The 22,536-nt window shown below is 33.7% G+C and overlaps 3 protein-coding genes across 7 annotated transcripts; 2 read left to right on the top strand and 1 right to left on the bottom strand.

Annotated features, from left to right (window-relative positions):
• The first annotated feature begins 8,601 nt into the window (after positions 1-8,601).
• On the top strand, positions 8,602-10,010 carry LOC133815594 (peroxidase 40). Its single transcript, XM_062248413.1, has 4 exons — positions 8,602-8,871; positions 8,971-9,165; positions 9,310-9,475; positions 9,592-10,010. Exons 1-4 carry the CDS (start codon positions 8,602-8,604, stop codon positions 10,008-10,010), a joined length of 1,050 nt encoding a protein of 349 aa, XP_062104397.1.
• A 105-nt stretch (positions 10,011-10,115) lies between these two features.
• Positions 10,116-19,456, bottom strand: LOC133819565 (flowering time control protein FCA-like). Of its 5 annotated transcripts, none has more exons than XM_062252844.1 (18): positions 18,914-19,456; positions 18,696-18,763; positions 18,436-18,514; positions 15,285-15,367; positions 15,155-15,206; positions 14,909-14,976; positions 14,562-14,628; positions 14,127-14,206; positions 13,969-14,033; positions 13,673-13,729; positions 13,433-13,592; positions 12,597-12,635; positions 11,988-12,503; positions 11,374-11,571; positions 11,074-11,277; positions 10,942-10,980; positions 10,544-10,613; positions 10,116-10,452 (listed from the first exon to the last, which is right to left on the bottom strand). In XM_062252844.1, exons 1-18 carry the CDS (start codon positions 19,164-19,166, stop codon positions 10,439-10,441), a joined length of 2,112 nt encoding a protein of 703 aa, XP_062108828.1. In that variant the 5' UTR covers positions 19,167-19,456; the 3' UTR covers positions 10,116-10,438. The 5 variants fall into 5 exon arrangements, with proteins under 5 accessions (XP_062108828.1, XP_062108831.1, XP_062108830.1 ...); XM_062252847.1 differs by having other exon boundaries at positions 10,565-10,613; positions 11,113-11,277; positions 18,696-18,766; positions 18,914-19,455; XM_062252846.1 differs by having other exon boundaries at positions 11,113-11,277; positions 18,696-18,766; positions 18,914-19,455.
• Positions 19,457-19,622: 166 nt separating this feature from the next.
• LOC133819566 (GPN-loop GTPase QQT2) lies at positions 19,623-22,155 on the top strand. Its single transcript, XM_062252848.1, has 7 exons — positions 19,623-19,734; positions 19,983-20,093; positions 20,247-20,385; positions 20,489-20,715; positions 20,980-21,270; positions 21,398-21,603; positions 21,727-22,155. The coding sequence occupies exons 2-7, from the start codon at positions 19,995-19,997 to the stop codon at positions 21,992-21,994; spliced, it is 1,230 nt and encodes a 409-aa protein (XP_062108832.1). The 5' UTR covers positions 19,623-19,734; positions 19,983-19,994; the 3' UTR covers positions 21,995-22,155.
• The last annotated feature ends 381 nt before the right edge of the window (positions 22,156-22,536 follow it).

A 22,536-nucleotide genomic window follows, 5' to 3' on the forward strand; every position in this document is an offset into this window, starting at 1 on the left:
GTTACCTACCCTTTTAAATATGATCAACATTTTGATTAATTGACCATAGTCTTCGTTTATTTAGTTAGTATTGAAACTCGTTACTCAAATTCATATTAAATGTTATGGTAAATACTAGTCAGAAATTATTTTTAAAAATTACCACATCAAAGAGAGTTGATGAGAATTCTGAAGATCCAATCCCCACTAACACTTTGTTTTACATTTTTTGGCCTTTAATCTCTTTTATGGTACAATCTTACTTAATTATGATGAAATTTTATGAGAAATGAAGTTTTTTTTTTCTTTCTTTTCATAAATATGATTATTTTTAAAAAATTCCCACAGTTTCGATAATCATAGATTTAGTCCTAGTAGTCATCGTAGGGGTGAGTCTAGTAGAATTTGACCTAGAATTATTAATCTTTCGAAATTTAACCTTGTCAAAATAACTAATGAACACCTTCCGTAAGGGGACAAATCAAAGCGTCTCGAGGCCCCATTAAGCTATTGACTATGTTAAACCAACGGTGGAATATAATTCTTAAAATAAGCTCATTATAAAATTAAAAATAGTATTTTTATTATTTATTTTTAGAAAATTAATGACTATGGTTTTCCAAAATATTAAAAGATTAATTTTTTAAAACCAAAGTCCTACAATTTCTTATTGATTCTAAAGTGTCACATTGAAACAAATTCAATTAATTTAGAATTAATTTGTTGCTAATCAATATTTAGGTTTAACTAATATAATGTGTTGGGGTTTTATGCCCTAATTAAAACACAAATTCTTTGTAATCTCATTTTATTATCAATAAAAGAATAGAAATCATTTTTTGACTTGGTCAATCACTTTGCTCACATGTTTTATTTTCATGATTATTTGTTTAATATAAACTTCTATTAAATCCCGAGCATATAGCTAATCTTATTTATAGTGACGTAATCACAGTGGAATATAAATATGATTATATGTTCAAAATAAGTTAGTCCTAAGATTAGTCAGTGCACCGGATTTACACTGACTTGCCAATCTACGATATGATCTACTTACACATTACAGAGTTATGTTCTTTTCAGAACATTAGCAAAGTAGATAAGATCGGATGTATTTGTTACATCGGACAGGACTGATATTGACAGTTGATAAGATAAGTAAACATACCGTTATTATCTATTCTAGTCATATCCTATAGTTGACCATAGGTCAATTCAATCTCAATTCTGAGTGGTTAGTATTCTAACTGATTGTATTATTTGAGTTCTTTGACTTGTTCGTTACCAGCTTACCCTACGGACTAGCCCATACTTACATCTTGGGAACTCGGTGGTATAATTGAGTGGGAGTGTTAATCATAGATATGAACATCTATAGCTTCTGATGAATAAGTGAAATGATGGTTTCCTTTTAGTTTGGTTCAAGGTGTTAAATGATAGAGATCTCATTTCAGTAATTAAATTAGTTTACTGAAATATCATTTACAAAGAACTAAGTGTTTTAAGGATAAAATACAATGAGGGGTAAAACGGTATTTTAGTCCTATCTCATTGTAGACCGTCTATAGAGGATTGAGTGACAATTATGGTTGTAACAATAAATAATTAATAGCGTATCTATATTTGTTATAGAGTGTTCTATGAATTCAAGAGTGCAATTCCAAGTCTATAGTGGAGTCACGAGGAATTAATAAGTTAGTAAATTTATTTGTTAGATTTATGATAACTTATTGGAGCTTGATTTCATAGGCCCATGGTCCCCATTGTACCTTGGATAAAATCATCTAGATAGTCTCAATTAATTGATTTAATCATCAATTAGAATTATCAAAGTTGACCAGGTCAATTTTGAATAGTTTCACAGAGTTGTGTAGTTTTGAGAAGAAAAGAGAAATTATGGCAGATTTATTAATTAAGATAAATTGGTATCTAAATTAATAAATAAATTTAAATCAAGGTTCAAATTATAAATAATTAATTTGACAAAGGATTTAAATAATTATTTAATTAATTAAATCAATAGAAAATAATACAGGCCTTGATTTTAAGTCCAATGTGCTTATAATCAAATGGGAAATTTCACGGGCCTATAGCCCATGATAATTTCGACCTAGGGCTTCAAAATAGCTGTTATTTTATTGATTTTTTAATTAAATTAAATGGCCTAATTCAGTCTATAAAATGAGTGCTTAGAGATAAGATTTCAGAGACGACAGATAAGTCACAAGTCAGATTTTCTGATAGTTTTATATTCTCTCTAAACACAAGTCCTTTTCTAAGCCACTTTGTTATTTTCTCTTCTTCTCTCTATATCTATCTCATGTGTTGAGAATTTCTCACACTATTCTAGGTGGTTCTAAGGATACATTGGAAGATCGTGAAGAAAATAGAATATCGGTTCAGTTTCTTGATAATACTCTGCGACAGAGAGGATACAAGAGTTAGAGAAATTGAAGGAAGGACTCTTTAATTCCGCTGCGTATACTGTAAGTATTCTATTTTTGTTTCCCTTTGAATTCAATTTTAGAAACATGTTTTAGGCTATCTCGTATTAATTTGTTTAATATTAGATATACATGAAAATAAATAAAGATCTTGTATAAGTTTTTTTCCAACATAATGAACCTATACAATTAAGTCCAACTCAGACAAATAGGCCTTAACAATTGGGTTTGTATGGAGGAGAGCTGGGTCTAGTATGTCATTCCCACTACAAATGTCTTCAATCTTCCATACAAGGTCCAAAAGACAGGAATGTAAACATTCGTTTTATTAATTGATTAGGCTCACTATAGTCATGCAAAGCAAATGGGCCTTCATAAGTGGAATCACCCACAAGAGAGGAATTTAAACTTTACATTTTATAATGGGCCCAAATAAAACATACCATTTTATGAATATTTTATTTGGCAAAATCCATATATCTAACAAACATATGGGCCACTATATGCATCTAAGCCCAATTGCAAAAATACCACATAGGGTGCAAACAAACATGTTATAATTGGATGGGCCTAATCATGTTACTATATGAGCAATTCTTTAAATTTATGCAAAAATACCACAATTTATTTCATTTGCAAAAATACCACAATTAATTATCTAGAATTGATCAAAAAATTCGAATTAATTAAATTTTTACAAAAAGAAGTCAATTTAAATGAAATTTATCAACAATCAACTTGGTTTAGGTTAATTTGAAAAATATTAATTTAATTTAAATAGGATTTATCAACAATTAACCAAAGTTAATTTAAATCTCATTTATTAAAAAATATATATTTTATTAATTGGCTGAAAAAAATGATATTTTTCAAAATTTAACCAATTTTAAACTTTAAAATCAATATCTTAATTGTTTTTCAAAAAAAAATATTGTGTTGTTACAACTATTAGCTAATATTTTAACTATTTTAAAAAATATATTAATATTTATAACAACCCTAAAATATCTCAAAACAGTTAAACAAATTCAAATATCCATGAAAATATCTAACTTACAAATTTCAAATAATTTAAATATTAAAAACTATAGAATAAAAATATATTTATATTTTCAAATAAAGATTTAATAAAAAATAAAGTTTTTAAAAGAAAATATCTTAAATATCTGATATATTAGTTCTAATATTTTAATATTTTAAAAGATTTAAAATTAAGTTGTTAGTCCATTTTTAAATTTGAATTTGAATCTTTGTAGAAAATATCTAATTATTTAAATCTCAACTAACAAAAATATCTTTTTTAAAAAACAATTTGAAATGATAAAACAAATATGATATTTTTTGCTTTGTTCACAATTTTTATTTTATTAAAAAAAATTGGGATGAACAGTAACGGTGACCGTGGCTGCTGGCTGGTGACGCGCGCGCGCAGGGCTGCTGCGTCGAGGGGTGTGCGGGAGGGCGCGCGAGTGCGTAGGTGATGCGCGCGCTGTGGCAGGGTGATGCGTGTGCTGGTGCGCGCGCGTGACTGGCAGCCAGACCAAAAAAAATTCAAAAAATTTGTTGTGCAATTTTTCAAACAAAAAATGTTTTCTAATTAATTTTTACAATGTTTTACACAAAATAAAGCATATATAAAAATTAACAGCATAGAAAACGCAACAAAATAACCTAAAAATTGCTAATAATCACATAAAATTCAATATGCTTCATAAAATCATGAAATCCATCCAATTATTCATACTCATCAAATAATCCAATTTTTAACATGTTCATGCATGAAAATAAAGATTACCAAATGCTCTAAGGCCAGTTGTTGGGAAAACTTATTAAGGATCTTTATTTATTTTCATGTAGACTTAATATTAAACAAATTAATATGAGATAACCTAGAACATGTTTCTAAAATTGAATTCAAAGAGAAATAATGATAAGAATACTTACATTATACGCAGTAGATTGAATGAGTCATTCCTTCAGTTTCTCTAACCCTTGTATCCTTTCTGTCGTAGAGTATTACCAAGAAACTGAACCGATCTTCAATTTTCTTCACAGTCTTCCAAAGTATCCTTAGAATCACCTAGACTAGAGTGGGAAATTCTCAACACATGAGATAGCTACAGAGAGAAGAAGAGAAAAGAACAATGAAGCTTAGAAAAGAACTTGTGTTTAGAGAAAATCTAAAACCTATCAGAAAACCAATGATTAAACGTATGTCTGACAACTTGTCTCTAAGCACTCCTTTTATAGACTCAATTAGGCTATTTAGTTTAATTAAAAAATTAATAAAATAATAACCAATAATCAGCCTTAGATCGAAATTATCATGGGTTTTAGGCCCATGAAATTTCTCATTTAATTATAAGCCTGTTGGACTTAAAATCAAGGCCTATATTATTTTATATTGATCTAATTAATTAAATAATTATTTAAATCATTTATCAAATTAATTATTTATAATTTGAACCTTGATTTAAACTTATTTATTAATTTAGATACCAATTTATCTTAATTAATAAATCTGCCATAATTTCTCTTTTCTTCCCTAAATTGTATAACTCTGTGAAACTATCCAAAATTAACTTGGTCAACTTTGATAATTCTAATTGATATTTAAATCAATTAATTGAGACTATCTAGATGATTTTATCCAAGGTACAGTGGGGACCATGGGCCTATGAAATCAAAGCTCCAATAAATTATCATAAATTTAACAAATAAATTTACTAACTTATTAATTTTTCATGACTCCACTATTGACTCAGAATTGCACTCTTGAATTCATAGAACACTCTATAAGCAATATAGATACGTTATTAATTATCCATTGTTACAACCATAATTGTCACTCAATCCTCTATAGATGGTCTACAATGAGATGGGACTAAAATACTGTTTTACCCCTCATTGTATTTTATACCTTAAAACACTTAGTTCCTTGTAAATGATATTTTAGTAAACTAATATTAACTACTGAAATGAGATCTCTATCATTTAGCATCTTGAACCAAACTAAAAGGAAACCATCGTTTCACTTCTTCGTCAGAAGTTATAGATGTTCATATCTATGATTAACATTCCCACTCAATTATACTACCGAGTTCCCAAGATGTAAGTATGGGCTAGTCTGTAGGGTAAGCTGGTAACGAACAAGTCAAAGAACTCAAATAATACAATCAGTTAGAATATTAACCACTCAGAATTGAGATTGAATTGACCTATGGTCAACTATAGGATATGACTAGAATAGATAATAACGGTCTGTTTACTTATCTTATCAACTGTCAATATCGGTTCAGTCTAATGTAATAAATACATTCGATCTTATCTACTTTCCTAATGTTCTGGAAAGAACATAACACCGTAATGTGTAAGTAGATCATATCGTAGATTGGCAAGTCAGTGTAAATCTTGTGCACTGACTAATCTTAGGACTAACTTATTTTGAACATATAATCATATTTATATTTCACTGTGATTACGTCACTAGAGATATCATTGTAAGAAGTAATAATTATGTTGATATTACTTTTTAGACATTATCCTAGATAAGCTAATGGAGCGGCTCATTGTTTGGCAAAATTAGCTCTCTTTATGGATTCTCATCATGTTTGGTGGCTTGGCCACCCCCATTGTATTGATGCTATTATTCAGGCTGATGCGTGTAATCAATGATATCGCATTGGCACTCTTTTCCCTCCTAAAGCTTTTTTCCACTGGGTTTTGCTATTGTGAGGTTTTAACGAAGCAGTTTTCCCTAAAAAAAAGCGAGAACTCTTCTAATTTGAGCACCAAACTCAGGGTGTTGGGGTCAGCATAAGAAGATTCTTCACTACATACATCAAAGTATATATCTCTTCTATATAAAAAGTATGTAGATAACGAAAAATTTTTGTTTTAACGATTTTTTTTGTTAACTTTAACGAAATATTCTTTATATTGAACAGAATATTTTTATATTTAATGGTAGATTGTAAATCTGACTTAAACTTAAATAAAATTAAATAATTAATTAATTAAACAAATTAAAATAAGATATTTTTGAGATATTTTACAATGATAATTATTTAAAAATAATAAAATTATATATTTAATAACTTAAATAAAATTTAATTAAACTTAAACTTAATATTATATTAAAAATATAATATATAATCTTTTGTAATCACTGTCAAATTCAAAAACTAGAACAAACATAACTTAAACAAAAATTAATTAATTAATTAATTAAAACAGAATGTTTTTAAGATATTTTATGATAATTTAAATAATTAAATTGTATTTATTTAAAAATAATAAAGACATACATATCATTTTTTATCTTATAAATTTGTGTGATAGTTTGTTTTTTATCAATTGATTGGAGCTCTTTTTCTTCATCAAATTCACCAAAAGACATTGTGAGATATATTAGAAACTAAAAATAGTTGATGCATGTATACTATTGTCTACACTGTGACTTTTTCTATTCTTATTTTATTTCTATTATTAGTTTTTTTTAAAATATTATTATATTTTATATATATGTCATGTAGCCATGTAAATATATATTTATTTCAACGTTGTGTTTAAATGTCATGTATGTATGTAGAGATTATTGATATAAATATTTATATATACTATAGAAATATAATTCATTCTACTATATATATTTAAAAAAGTAACAGTGAACTAGTTTTATTAAAATTATAGACAATATTTATAATTTTAAAACTAAATAAATGTGCATTGCGCACGTTGGTTCTATCTAGTATATATATATATAACTGACAGAATAAAATAAATAATGGAATAAATAATTGTATGAAAGACTTTTCAATGGTTACTACCTATAGATTGGTACTAACAATTATGATGGTGTGGTCACATAGTGACTTGGTATTGCAAGTCACCAACAGGGAAATATTTTTCTACATTAATTTTGAATTTAGTTAATTTTTTTGTCATAATTAATATTGTTTCCAACCAATGAGTTGATGAACTTTCAACAATACTGCTACATCTATATCATTAGGAGTTGATGAACTTTCAACAATACTTTCTTATGACCTTACAAAAAAAAAAAAAAACTTTCTTATGTAATTTTCTCTTGATTAAAAAAAATTAAACATGTATACCTATTAATGATAATAAATAATTACAAAATTAAAAGTAAAAATTTAATGACAAAATAATAACTAATCCGAAAGCAACAATACAGCTTAAAAAAAGGATTACCAACAAATGCAAAAGTTGTGTTTGTCAAATCAAATCATATAGATTTTAATAAAAATGTATTAGTTGGACAGATATATGTTGTTAAAAACATTTTTCATCATGAATATACCAATTATAAACCAGTTTCTCATTTGACACAAATATTTATTTTTTTCTTTGAAAAAAAAAAAAGTTGTTCTCTAAAAAGAAATAGGGTGTTTAACATTGATTTCAAAGACAATTTTTTTAAACCAAAAAACAAAAAAAAATTGAGAGCAACACAATTCGTGTTTCACCCCTCCACAATTAATTTCTCGCTGCTAAGCAAAGTTTCTTTTAAAAATTCTATTTGTCTCAATCTCAAAATTGAATCGAAACCCAAAACTCACTTCATTGTAAATACTTATCAATGTTACTCCTAATTGTAGTTGTAGAGAGGTAATTTCCCTTCCATTTAATTATAGTAAGCAAAGTTGAAAAAGACAACTAGGAGATTCAATATTTCATTAAAGAAACTTTTTTTTTTCCTATTTTACTACTGTTTTGTTTTGTTCTAATTTTCGGTTTGGAAAAGATAAGAATTATGTTTTCTCTCCAAATAAGTAAATATTTCATGAGATCAGCAAAAGTTTATACGTGATTATTAACCATATGTAAACATATATGAGCGTGTATTTTGAGGTGATAATGGAAGTGAATCTTAACAAAAGCACAAGACACAGGAAATTAGAGATCGAATACGTACGTACGTAGGCCTGCTGATCACACTAGCACATGGTATTAGGTAAATTCATATGCTAAAAAACATGACACCAATGACCTCTTCCAAAGCTACCTCTTGACCATGTCTCTTTTCTTTAACCACCCTTTCGTACATCAAATCAAACTATATATAGTAGAAGAAACTATTCACTTATTACCAGACAGACCATTGAACATATCATAGAGTGAGATCAGTACTAAGAGGAAAGAGATTGAATTAATGGGAATGGATTGTAACAAGCTTGTTGTTAAGGTTTTACTCATGTTGAAACTTTTTATGATATTATTCTCGAAAGCAAAGAGTGATAGTGGTGGATATGGTGATGAAAGTGGTGGTGGAGCTGTGATAATATTTGGGTTTGGTGTGTACAAAGATGCTTGCCCAGAAGCTGAAGATATCATCTTTTCTTTGGTCCAAAGGGCAGTCATGGAGGACTCTAGAATGGCTGCTTCCCTACTTCGTCTCCACTTCCATGACTGCTTCGTTAATGCATGTCTTTATAATTTAATTCACTTGATAATCTCATTATTTGTATGTTAATATAAATGTATATCAAAATGATTAGTATTCATTTATATATGCATGCAGGGTTGTGATGGTTCAGTGTTGTTAGATGACACAACAAACAACTTTGTGGGAGAGAAAACAGCAGCACCAAACCGCAACTCCTTAAGGGGTTTTGAAGTAATTGATGCTATCAAATCAGAGCTTGAATCCTTTTGCCCTGGAACCGTTTCTTGTGCCGACATTCTCGCAGTCGCCGCCAGGGATTCCGTCGTTCTGGTTTGTCCCAATGCACTGCTACTACTACTACTAGGATACTGATTAGTTTTCATCATCTTTGAATAGAATTCTTAGCTCTAAAATTAAGTGTGTTTGTTGAGGCTTCTGCTATGTATTTGACATGTTATCTTGGCCGAATTATAGTCAGGTGGACCAAATTGGGAAGTCCAAATGGGAAGGAAAGACAGCTTGAGTGCTAGCAAAGCAGCAGCAAACAACAACATCCCAGGCCCAAACTCCACCGTACCATTACTTCTCTCAAAGTTTCAGAACGTAGGCCTTGATCTCAAGGACATGGTTGCTCTCTCTGGTATTCTTTGCTCTCGTAGAACAAAAACCCAACTAAAGAAGAATCAAATCTTATTATTCATAGAAAAATCCATCAAGGTATGCTAAGTTGTTGGTGTTTTGCAAACCTTTGTTTAGGTGCACACACAATGGGAAAGGCGCGGTGCTCGTCGTTCAGTGCTCGGCTGCAAGACACCAGAGATCCAAACAATCCACTTGGATCCCCGGCCTTCATCCAATCGCTTCAACAGCTCTGCTCGGGGTTTGGAAATGGCGGCAGCAGCAGCAGCAGCGTTCTTGCCCAACTCGACCTTGTAACACCAGCAACTTTCGACAACCAGTACTATGTCAACCTCATCTCAGGAGAGGGATTGCTTCCCTCCGACCAGGTGCTCGTGACAGGAGATGATCGAACTCGTCAACTCGTCGAGACATATGCCCAAGACACGTTTGCCTTCTTCGACGACTTTCAGAATTCTATGCTCAGAATGGGGGCCCTAGGTGTGAAAACAGGGTCAGGTGGTGAGATTCGTAAGAATTGTCGAACAATTAACTGATCAAGTTCGTTGTTTTATATTATAATATATATAGGTGAAAATCAAAGGCATATATATATGCTAATGTTGTACCCAAATTGGCAAGCCTTCTAGGACGAGTAAGACGAATTGAATAGTGTAAACTTTATAGTTTAACAGTTGTCATGATGTATGTTGAACTAAATAAAAATCTAATTTATGACCAAATTATTTTATGTTACAAAGTGAATGGAAGAGATATACTTGTATTTCTATTACCTACTGTACTACAAATGGCACTAGGGTTAATTTTAGACAGTAAAAGCTCAACAGCGAGAATTAAGAACATCAACGTTACATGTGAATTTAACAGCTAAAAGAGCTCAAAATCTGGCCGCCATGGCCACGAGCAGCTACACTTTTCGCTCACGTGCCACCTTAAATTCTCTTTATCTTCTTCTTGCTCATCTTCAAGCTCCCGAACCTGGGGATTTAAATGTTAGAGAACTTGAGTATGTACAAAGAAGCAATCTCACTAAAAAAGCATAGTTAAATACTGAATGCAATAAGAATACCAGTAGGGAATTGATAAGAACCTGCTGGCTTGTTCTTCCACATCCACTCCGGAGCATGCTGCTGATGCCCCTGAAAGCATACACACAATTAATTTCAGATCCTTGAGAACTAACTGAGTGCATCAAATTCTGAACACTGAAGAAAATTGTTGGGTATGGGAACACCATTTACTAAGTAGCAACCCAGAAATCAAAAATGAAATAAAAAGATTTGGGCAGGCCAGCCACTATTATTAACAGTTGAGAATTACATCATATGAAGAAGGTACAAGGGAAAAGGAAACGTATCAGAGAACAAAATTCAAAACAATCTTGTTTCAGGTACATATGAAATTGCAGAGTGCAGTTGTTAAAGATAATAGTTGAACAATTGTTTGCGATAAAGGAGGCTCTTTTACCTGCATATTTTGATGACCCATCATCCCAGGAGCCCGATACTGGAATATTAAGTAAAGGGTCAGTAATGAGTAATGACAATTCAACTAAATCCCCTATGCCATTCAAAAACAAAAACAAAAAGAGGAACTGACGGTCGAAGATAAAGAAGGCTGAGGCAACTGCTGTTGAACCTGCATTTGGAACTGTGTTTGAAGCTGTATCTGCTGCGTTTGTGGAATTTGCTGGGCAGTTTGAAGTTGAGGGAGTGACTGAGAACGAGGCTGCACAACTAATGCCTTTTGCTGCTGCTGCTGTTGCTGTTGCTCGTACAATATCAGCTCCTCAGGTTTCTCCCACTAGAGGTTTTTTAGAAAGAAAAATAAAAGTTAGCCACATAACCTGGTAATAAAGCCCACTAATACATAAACGCGCAAACTGACCTAACTTCTCACCTTGCTTTCACCAGTGACACTACTGTAATAGTATTTGTATCCATCAGGAGAGGTGTGCTCAGTCCAGGAACATTTTACAGGAGCTAAAGCCTGGTTCGTAGCAGGTATAGCAGGAGAAGCAGATGTGGATGAAGGCACATCTACAGATCCTGTAGCTGGAAGTATGCTGGTAACTGCCTGTGGAACAGTCCCAGGCCACTGGAAACACAAGAACAGAACACAAAGCATAATGTAAAGAAGCTGGTATCGAACCAAAGATCAGAGTAATAATCCTCCTTAAGTGCAAAGACAGTAAAGAAAATGAAGCTTCGTTGTATAAGCTAATATTCTTCAAACGCAGGGCTCACTAATGACACGTTGCAAATCAAAGCTAAGAAACAAAGACAAATCTTTCTCCAAATAATAATAATAATGAAATAATAAGCAGTAAAATTGTTTCAGCAGTGCGATACAGCTCAGGAAAGCAGAGTAATACCTCCTACTATATATTTCAACATAATCAATTGTTTCTGTAAAATAAATATTTCTTTTCTGCATTTCAATACAGCTCATGACACTAATTCACTAACTGAAACATCTGATTGTAATTTAATGAGAGTCTGATAAAAATTTACCTGCTGCTGCTTGATATCCTGGGTAGTCTGCTGCAAGATTGAACCTTGATTCGGTGGTTGCATCAGCTGCAACTGTTGTTGTAGCTGAGAGACTACCTGCCGAGAAGACTGAAAGCTTGCCTGAAGAGCTTGTTTTTGTTGTGACATCATCTGAGCTAAATGTGAAGAAGATTGTTGAAGAGGCTGAGGAAGTTGTTGCAGAACAGTGCCATGGTTGGTACTCTGCTGGATCTGAGGCTGATGAATGGATTGCAAACCGTTCGAACTGAGCAACTGCTGTGATGGCAGTGAGTCAAGTGGTTGACTCATGGGCATTTGACCAGAAGAATAAGGAACACGTGGCTGACCAAGCTGCTGCAGTGATGCAACGGAGCTTTGTGCTTGTGAATAAGAAGCTGGGATCTGTGGATGAAGTTGAAAGGAAGGAGGCAATTGCTGAGGTGATTGAGGAGGCTTCTGTGATGGAGATATTTGCTGACCAACTGGAGCTACTTGTGGCATAGACTGGTTAAAAGTCTGCAAAAAATTAAAAAATGAGCACTGTTAAGTAAGAAATGACCATTAAGACATCGTGAAACAATCACCAACACATTGAGTTGAAGATTGTACCGCTCGTAGGGAGCTATCCGCTGGACCACCATGGCCACCCTACAGATATATTGCATGCAAATGAGCAAATTGGATTTTCATATCAAAAGTGTAAAATGTGTTAATTTTAGCTCTTTTTCCTACAATGAATTATCCAACAGATTCTCTCTGATCATCTCTTACCCTCTTCTGTATGGATCTTAGAATTTAGGAGGGAAAAAAATGAATTCCAAAAATTTCATATTCTCTTGTTTGGAATCAAACAAAAATTTGATAAATCTTTTTTTAGAAAAAATAAAACTTAAAATGTAGTATAATTAATAATAGTTGGAACAATTTTAATAATAGTTAGAACAATTATAAATATATTCAAAAAGATAAAATCTTTAAAAAAAAAAAACTCTTATGAAATTTTAGGAAAATATTTTCCTCCATTTTTTTCTACTCTTTTCTCTCAATTTTTCCCTCGTAAAATCCAAGATCCGAAAAAAGCCTGATGGAATAATAAGCAAGCACATGCATGAAATTTCCCATCACGGTTCCAATAAAGTTCAAAACTAGAAAGAAAGAAAAATTGCTGGGTGAAGCAAATATAAGACAATCAGCCAATTATATTCCTCAACACATTCGTTAAGCATGAAAGACTTCAAGGAAGCTCAGTTTGTTTGGCATCCAGCACAAATAAAACCAAGAATCTACCAAGCATTGTAAAAATCTTATCTACGAAGTACATTTTTCAATTTATTTTATTTAATTGAATGGATAGTCACTAAATCCATGAACAGTGCTGCCCTAGGAAAAAAAAAATGAGAGTACTAGTAGAAAGTAAATCACAGATAGCACCATATGACTCTTACCGTCACAGGCAAGGCCATGTCACCAGACCTTGAATGCAACTGGCCTCCAAAGCCATGAATATTAGCATTAGGTGATGGCCCCATGTTTGGGGGACTCATTGGGTGCCAAGCATTAGACGTATTTCGATCCCTAATAGGGTCACCAAAATTTGGTACTGGTCTGTAAAAGTAAGTATGTAAACAAACAAAAAAGAAAAATAACAGTAATCTCAGCTGAACAAGTTAATGGCAGACAATAACCTGGTTCCTGGTGCTTGAAATCTAGGTCCAAAACCTGGGCCTCCAAAAGCAGGAACCCTAACAAGTGTTGAAAAATTTAGACATACAGAAATTACTTGGGAAAATGCAGAACATGTATCAATTTAAAAAGTAAAGCAAAACAAGTAGTGAAAAACACAAGGTTCCTATAAGGTGAAGAACAATATAAATCCTTGTGAGAATGAAGAAAACAAAAAGGCCTCCAGATCCATCGAAGAGTTCAAAGTGCCTGACAAAGTAACTAACACCCTAAAGAATATAAGGTGAAGATAAAAAACCTTGAATCTCCAGGCCTGGGCCTTTTAGGGTCAGCAAACCGTACAGTCAATGGTTGATCACAACCCTGGGAATGAACAAAAAAAATTTTACCCATTACCTTCAATCACACTTTGTAAGCAGGCCATGATTAAAGCTTTTCCAGTCAGTTAACACTTACTCTCATCGTGTAGGATCCATTTAGAGCATTTATAGCTGCTAACGCCATCTCCCTCTGAGAGTACTTAACAAATCCACATCCTTCAGAGTCAAAATAATAAAGTTACATATATATTAAAAGTGAAAAAGACACAAACACAGGGATCTAAGCACCCAAAACCTTCTCAAAAGACAAATGAAAATAGAGTCAAATCAGAATCATTCCCGCCACATTATTCATAAAGGAAACACCATACAATGAATAGAACATCTGAATATGATGTCAAATACACAATCAGACTTGTAATAGGAATGATTATTTCCAATTTTAAATAATAATAAGTTATCATAAAAAGGAACTAGGTAACATGATAAATTGAAGTCAATATGTGAGAATGTGACGCAGCAAAAAGAAGCCACGAATATATTTAAATTCAGCATGAGAAAGAGCACATACCACGACTTTGCCTCATCTCATCACGCATGAGATAAACATCTTCTACTCGACCATATTGTGAAAATATCTGCAAAAGGAGACAGTATTGGCTGTGCATAATTCAAGACTTCAAACCATATAATTTTGGGCATAAGAAAAAAATAACTTAATGAATAAATAATATAAAATTGATACATACTTTTATTTTTTTTTAAAAAGTGCATTTAGCCTAATGAACATCTCTCAGAGATATGTTCGAGGAACAATATCTTTGATGAGAAAATAGCAATCTTAAGAATAAAATATATAATTATTTCAAAAAAAAAAAAAAAAAAAAAAGAATAAAATATATAATGTAAATGACCTACTTCCTCAACATCCTTTTTTGTGGCCTGCTTGTCCAAAGATCCCACAAACAATTTGTACTCTACCGCGCCTAGCATAAAAGGGATTAACATCAGCTATTTATGAATTAGAATTGTATAAAAATTTCTCCCACCATACTCTTTCCAAAAAAAAATGGAGACAACAAAATTTGATATAAAGACCTTAGATTTTAATGTGTAATAGATAATAAAATGTCAAAGGCTATAAAGCATAGAAAAGACCACTACCAAGGCGCTCTCGTTCGCCATCAGCATATCGAACTTGAATAGGACCCACTCCCTGGGAAACATAAGAATGTGAAAAAATGTTAATATGGTACAACAAGATGGAAATGAAAAAAGTACTGAGACCACTTACCCCAGGAAGAGTATGTTGATTATGTAAGGCTCTAATAGCCCTGTCAGCTTCTTCTGATGTTGCATATTTTATAAAACAGCAACCTGCATAAGGAGAGAAATACTATACTTATTGTATTTCAAATAGACAGCAAGATAACAGATATGAGCAACTACATCATTAGACCATAGCTAAGCAAAATAAATGTCTTAAAAAGTCTGCCTGTTATTCAAAGTATGGCAAAAGAAGCTGCTGCCAAAGTAAACAGAAGCACTCAGGGAATAAAATGCACACCAATACAAGTTACCAATAAACAACATTTGAAAAATGAAAACCAGATAGGAACATCCTCAGTTTGCTTCATCTTACAGGGAGTAGGTACTTGCAAGATGATGTTTGAGCACAATTATAAAAAGAAAGCATACTACTTACCCTTGTGGAATGTTGTTTATGTAAACAAAGAGAATAATACAAGCACAAATAGTTGGCTTTTTGATACCTCAACAGGAAAACATTAAACGTAACATTTATTTGAAAAAAAAAATCTAATTATTCTACAGAATGAAGTTCACATATTTCTTACACATTCTATTAACAATTATATATAGGATCCGAAAAGGTTACTTATGTTGATCCCACAAGCAACCCTAACAAGTCAAAATCCAACATATATTGGATTGCCAAATAACTATTTACAGCATCTGCTCTGCTAAGCAACTTCAAGTACTAGAGTAGCAGCTTATAATAATTAGAGGCTCGAGAAGCGGAACACTAAAGCATCAAGACAAGGCGCAAGACAAAGAACCTACCCAACATTTCCACCATTCAACCAAATTCAAATGAATTCATATATAAATATATAAAATAAACCAATAGGCCTTCATCAGGACTCGGGGAAACACTTTGTCGAAAGCTATATTTACATATTATAAAGAGAGATACTAGTAGATCCCATGCATTTCACTTAACAAGACATCCTTACAAAGATGCACACCATGAAACAAGCCAACAACACTCTTATGACCAAATACCAACTTGTTTATCCAAGCCCGATTTCTTTCCTTTCCTCCAAAACTGGACCAAACATTGGAACTGATGCTAGCCAGTCCTTTATAGACCACAAAAAACTACAGGAACACTTTTATTCATCATGTCATGAAGCCCAAAAACATTGAGAATACCAAGAACTTTAGAAATAACATTGCGTTCATGTGTATGTTGAGCAGAAAACCAACAATTACCTCTTGGACAATAATTAATAATGACATTGGTGACAACAACAGATAAACCCTAATTGACTTGACATAAGAAATAAAGTATCTATAGCATGATATATGTGCTAAATTCCTAGACACCTAATTCTTGCAAGTGAGATTCAGTCAGCAACTGAATTAAGGGTGTGGTTAACCTTCAATCTAATAGAGAAGCAATACAACAAATTCAAGAGAATACAACTAAAAACTTTGTGCCAAGAACTGCCAAGTCTCTGCAGTCTACTACCAGTTACAAATTAGAAAAACTTAGGAAAACAAGCCCATGGATAATTCACCACTGGGTGTAGGTACAACCACATATTGATACACAAGCATAAAGGTAACTCCCAACAATGGGAAAGAACCCTTAAGTTAAACATTCAACACTAGTATTCGAAGAGGACCGAAGCATAGGCATGTTTGAACTAATAAAACTATCAATTGAAATTTCCCATTGAAATAAGATAGTAAGAAGTAAGAGCAAACACATCTTTCTCGCACCTGAAGGAAGATGCTCCAGATCTCTAATCAACCATGTAACATGGTCACAATTTCAATACATCAACACATTTGATGCAATCCAACCATGTAATAAGAAACAGCGCAACAATTAGCTATTGGAAACAATCATCCTGTATCTCAATCATCCCAAGGCCATTAGAACTACTAGAGTGATATATTCGCATCTCCTTCAAAAGCAAAACAACTAAACCCATTCACTAGGAATTAATGATTAAAAAATAGAAACACTATAAAGATTATCCAACCCATGAATAGCGCAGCTTTGGGAGGATAAAAGCAAACTAACATCACTCAATGTAGTCAACATAACATACATCTAGTATATAATTCAACTTCAGCATTGGATCAACATCAATATGTTACATCCAAATCATTCAAAGAAGTCCCAGGTTCATTGAGATATCTTGTACTTGAAGGAAGATGCTCCATACGTGATTTCAAATCTACCATGTAACATGGATACGATTTCATTGCATCAACACATATCTTGCACTGAGATATTCCAGGTTCACTGAGAGGTCTTGCACTTGAGGGAAGTTACTTCATACATGATCTTAAATCTACCATGTGACATGGTCACAATTTCAACACATCAACACATTGGATGCAATCCAACTATGTGAAGACAAACAAGGCAATAATTAGCAAGAGAAACAGTCATCCCAAGACCATTGCAACTACAAAAAGTGATATATCCGCATCACATTCAAAAGTAAAACAACCAAACCCATTCACACAACATATGAACACTAAAAAGTATCTAACCCATAAAAAGCATGGGCGCAGCTTTGGAAGGATAGGATCAAACTAACATCGGTCAATGTAGTCAACCTACCATACATCTAGTGGACAATTCAACTTCAGATCCATCACATTGAATTAATATCAATATGTGACATCCAAGTCATTCAAAGAAGTCCCAGGTTCACTGAGATAATAAACCAAAGGAATTCTGCCAAATTACATTTTAATTAACACTACTAAAAAATCAATATACCATGTATTTTGTTGAGTCAGGTTCTGTACAACAGTTGCACTACTAAACTTCTCAAATGAACAAGCTAAAATTTTGTAAACACACTCCCATTACATAAAATAAATTTGGGAGGTGCCCCAATTCCTGCAGTCACTTCTACAAGGACAGAATCTATTTCTCTTCTGAAATCCAACGTCTATACAGAAACTGGTTTTTACTAGGTCTACATGTCTTGCCTTCTTCTTGTTTGAGAGAATGGGCATGAAAAAAGGTTGCAAGCAAAATCAACAAGCCTGAAACTTGTTGCAAAAAGAAACTGAGACGAAAGATGAGCTTTCAGATGATCCCATCAGCCTCTCAGAGGACCTGAAATAAGATAGTATTGTCACCAATACATCCAAAAAAATTAGACTCCTCGTACCTTGTTGTTGTCCTGTTTTTTTATCTTTAATCAAAGCAACCTCTACCACATTTCCGTGTTCTTCAAACAAAGGGCGAATCTGACAGAAATAAGCACACATTGTAAGAAGATTAAAATTCATATCAGTGATATCACCAACAAAATCGTCAGCAAAATAAAAACTTACACAATGAAAATGAATTCAAACTTGTCTTGCTTTGAACAAGAGGAACTTATTTAAACAAAATACAACTTCATTCAACGCTAGACAATTTACTTACATCTTCCTCGGTGGCGGTCCTCGGAACTGACCCAACAAAGAGTTTTGCAAAATTGCCTCTATCAAATCCTTCTGAACAAAGAGAGCAAGATTAATCAAGAACTAAAACACTACAAAAATCCCACTCAGAAAACAACACAACCGTATAACTTTTAGGAGTCATTCCTTGAAAATATATCGAAAATATTATAATTTGCAGAACCAGACATTAAAATTTACCAGGAGAACCTTCACGGCCAGAAAAAGGAAACCCTCGTTTCTGCCCAGAAAGAGGCGGTGGGCCCTGGTAATTTGAAGAAAACCCCCCACCTCCGCCTCCCCCGAATCCGGCATCTCCCCCCACCGGCCGGAACCCTCCACCGGCGCCAGGAGAACGGTGCGGGGGGCTTTCAAAATTACGGTGTGAGGGACCACGGAAATTGTTGGGGCTACGGCGAGGATTGTGGTGGTGGTTATGGTTATGATGATTCATAGGAGCGTCGGAGAAGCGAGAAGGACCTCTTGAGTTACGAACACCGTAGTAAGAGTGAGATTCTGGGTCATCGATGTCGTTGTCGCCATAACGGTCTCCTCTGTGCCTATCCAGCTTTACAGTAGTTGCAGAGAAACCCTAATTCAACGTTCCGTGCGTTACGCACTCTCTGAATTTCGATTCCTTCTTCCACCCAGCAGACGACGACGACGAAGAAGAAGAACACTCCACAGTGTCTCTGAATTTTCTCAGAAACTGAGGCTCTGTTCTCCTCTGTCGCGTCGCGCGGTGTTCTTCTTGATTTGGGGAAAGTGGGTCCTGGGTTTGGATCAAGGCGGGTTGACCAGGATTGGGCCCCCAATATTTCTTTTGGGCTCAGTTCGGCCCATTATATCAAATTAAATGGGCCGTTGACTTGAGTCAACTCCCTATTAGGAAGGGTTTTAGACTCTAGTTCTTAACAGTTTAAGATATATAACGTTAGTTTCTTCTTCTCCATCTCCAAACCCGTAAGAACCACCTGCAAAAGCTTTGACTGGCTTTTTTTTCTCTCCATTGAAGAAGCTCCGTGAGATCATTTTTCTCCTTTTTGTTTTCTGTTTGGTTACCGAGAATGAAAAGGAATATTAATTTTCTTTTTTTGGGGGGGTTTTTTTGGTTGTCTGCGATGGTGTGTGGGTTGTTTTAACCCTAACTTGTTGCATTTGCTGTTCTTCTCTATTACGCTTTAATTTTATTTCGTTTTCTCGGCGACCAAACGGTGTACTGAAACATTGAAAATGACCTGTATTGATATTTCTTCGTACAATCTTGCAGCTTCGCGCAAATATGGAAATTGATAGTGATGTTAACAAGATGAATATAAAATCAGCGGAGGATGGTAGCACTTCGATGCCAATGGAGTCCCAAGACGACTCTACTAATCCGGTTTAGGCTCTTACTTTTTATTTATGGTTTTTTTGGATTTCTGAGTTAAAAGGCTAAAACCCATAATAGAACTTGTTCAACATTTTCAAGTTTTTGTCATTAGAATGTTTTAGTCATATCACTGATTTGGCGTTCATTAATATTGGTACGAAGGCAAAAGGTAAAGAAAAGGAAGAACTCAGTGACTGCATGGGAAAACTACACATTGAGGGTTCATCTTCTGGGGAGAAAGGAGCTTCTTCAAGTCATTTTAAGAAGAAACCGGTCATAATTATTGTTGTTGGGATGGCAGGTAAGATAACCAGTTTATGGGCTTTGGTGTATTGATTTATAAATTATAATGTGGTCATTTGAAGTAAAGGGAATGAAAGCTTATGGGTTTGAATTCTGATTAGGGAGTGGAAAAACAACATTTCTTAATAGATTGGTCTACCACACACATGTTTCTAACTATCGGGGTTATGTCATCAACCTTGACCCTGCTGTGATGACCCTCCCATTCGGTGCAAACATTGATATTAGAGATACCGTTCGCTACAAGGAAGTCATGAAGCAATTTAATCTTGGACCCAATGGTGGAATTCTTACTTCACTTAACTTGTTTGCTACTAAGTTTGATGAGGTAAAGCAAACTTGTCAAAATTCTGCTCTAAACTTTTTCAAATTTTACTTCGCTCTGGACTAGACTCGTTTCATGAATGGTTGAGCTTGTGACTTTATATTTACTTATAGTTCTATTACTCGTATTGCTTACCATTTATATTTACTTATTTTTTTCTTTGCTTTCAGCAGTGTATATGAACTCATTCTCCAAGAGATTTAACTCTTATGATGAATGTTTTGGTCGCATTGGGTTTGGTTCACCTTATAGTTTTTTCTATTTCAGGTAGTCTCAGTTATTGAGAGACGAGCAGATGAGCTTGATTATGTACTTGTAGACACTCCTGGTCAGATTGAGATATTCACCTGGTCTGCTTCTGGTGCAATCATCACCGAAGCTTTTGCTTCTACATTTCCTACTGTGGTCACATATGTAGTTGACACACCCCGCTCGTCTAGCCCAGTAACTTTTATGAGCAATATGCTTTATGCTTGTAGTATACTTTACAAGACACGGTTGCCTCTTGTGCTCGCATTTAACAAGATCGATGTGGCTCAACATCAATTTGCTTTAGAGGTGCATTTGATCTCCTGGCTGTATACTCTTTGAATCCAATTAGTACTGTGTTCTGAATATGTAAATATGATATCATAATCTGCATTATTGTTCTCTTCTGAAGAAAAAAAAAATGTTTTGCATGCAGTGGATGGAAGATTTTGAAGCATTTCAAGCTGCAATAAATGCAGATGACTCTTACTCCTCAACTTTAACCCAGAGCCTCTCCCTTGTACTGGATGAGTTTTATAAGAATTTACGTTCTGTAGGTGTATCTGCAGTTTCTGGTGCTGGAATGGATGACTTTTTTAAGGCAATAGAAGCAAGTTCTGCAGAGTATATGGAAACTTATAAGTATTCCCATAAACTCTTCCACACACTGCACTATAGCACATCTAATTTGGCAATGATATTATGAAAAAGGATACTTGGATTATCATATAATTGATTTTAATTGTTCTGCTGTTGTTTCTACAGGGCTGATCTTGACAAGAGACGTTCAGAGAAGCAGCGGTTGGAGGAAGAGCGGAGGAAGGAGAATATGGATAAACTGAGGAAGGATATGGAGAAGTCCAACGGTGAAACTGTGGTTTTAAGCACTGGTTTGAAAAACAAAGAAGAGACCAGTAAAGTCATGATGGATGAAGAAAATGAAGAAGTAGATGAGGATTTTGAGTTATTTTCTGAAGATGAGGATGCTATAGATGAGGATGAAGATGAAGAGGTTTCTCGGTTCTCATTTTAGTGGTGATGCTTCAACCCTCGAGGGTAGTATGATTTGTTTGGAGCAAAACTGTGTATAAGACTTGTTTGGAACAAAACTGTGTATAGAACTAACTTAAAGATATGAGGCTATAGAAGATAATGGTGCTCACTGTTTTGTCAGGCTTGGCACAGTTTTTGACATATCGAAGTCGTTTGCAACAATATATTATTTTTTAGATACTCTCCAATTATCTTTATACGGTATTTGTTAGATACAATCAAATGTCTCTATATGGTTTGATTGTTTAGATCTCAACAAGTAACATAGTATCTATAAGTGCTATGGTGGGGTTGATGAGGGATTAGTGATGCACACGCGGCGGGGAGCTCTCCCGTTCCTATGCTCATTTATATTTTTAATCCCCGTCTCATCCCCGCTTATTCTCTGTCGGGGACAGGGTGGGGAATCCCATATTGGGTGGGAATCCCACGAGGAACCCATTCATTTAAAAAAATATTTTTTAAATTAAAATTTTTAAATAAAAATTGTAAATTATATGTAAATTAAAATATTGCACAATA

This window comes from Humulus lupulus, chromosome 2 (assembly GCF_963169125.1).
Source record: "Humulus lupulus chromosome 2, drHumLupu1.1, whole genome shotgun sequence".
Lineage (NCBI taxonomy): Eukaryota > Viridiplantae > Streptophyta > Magnoliopsida > Rosales > Cannabaceae > Humulus > Humulus lupulus.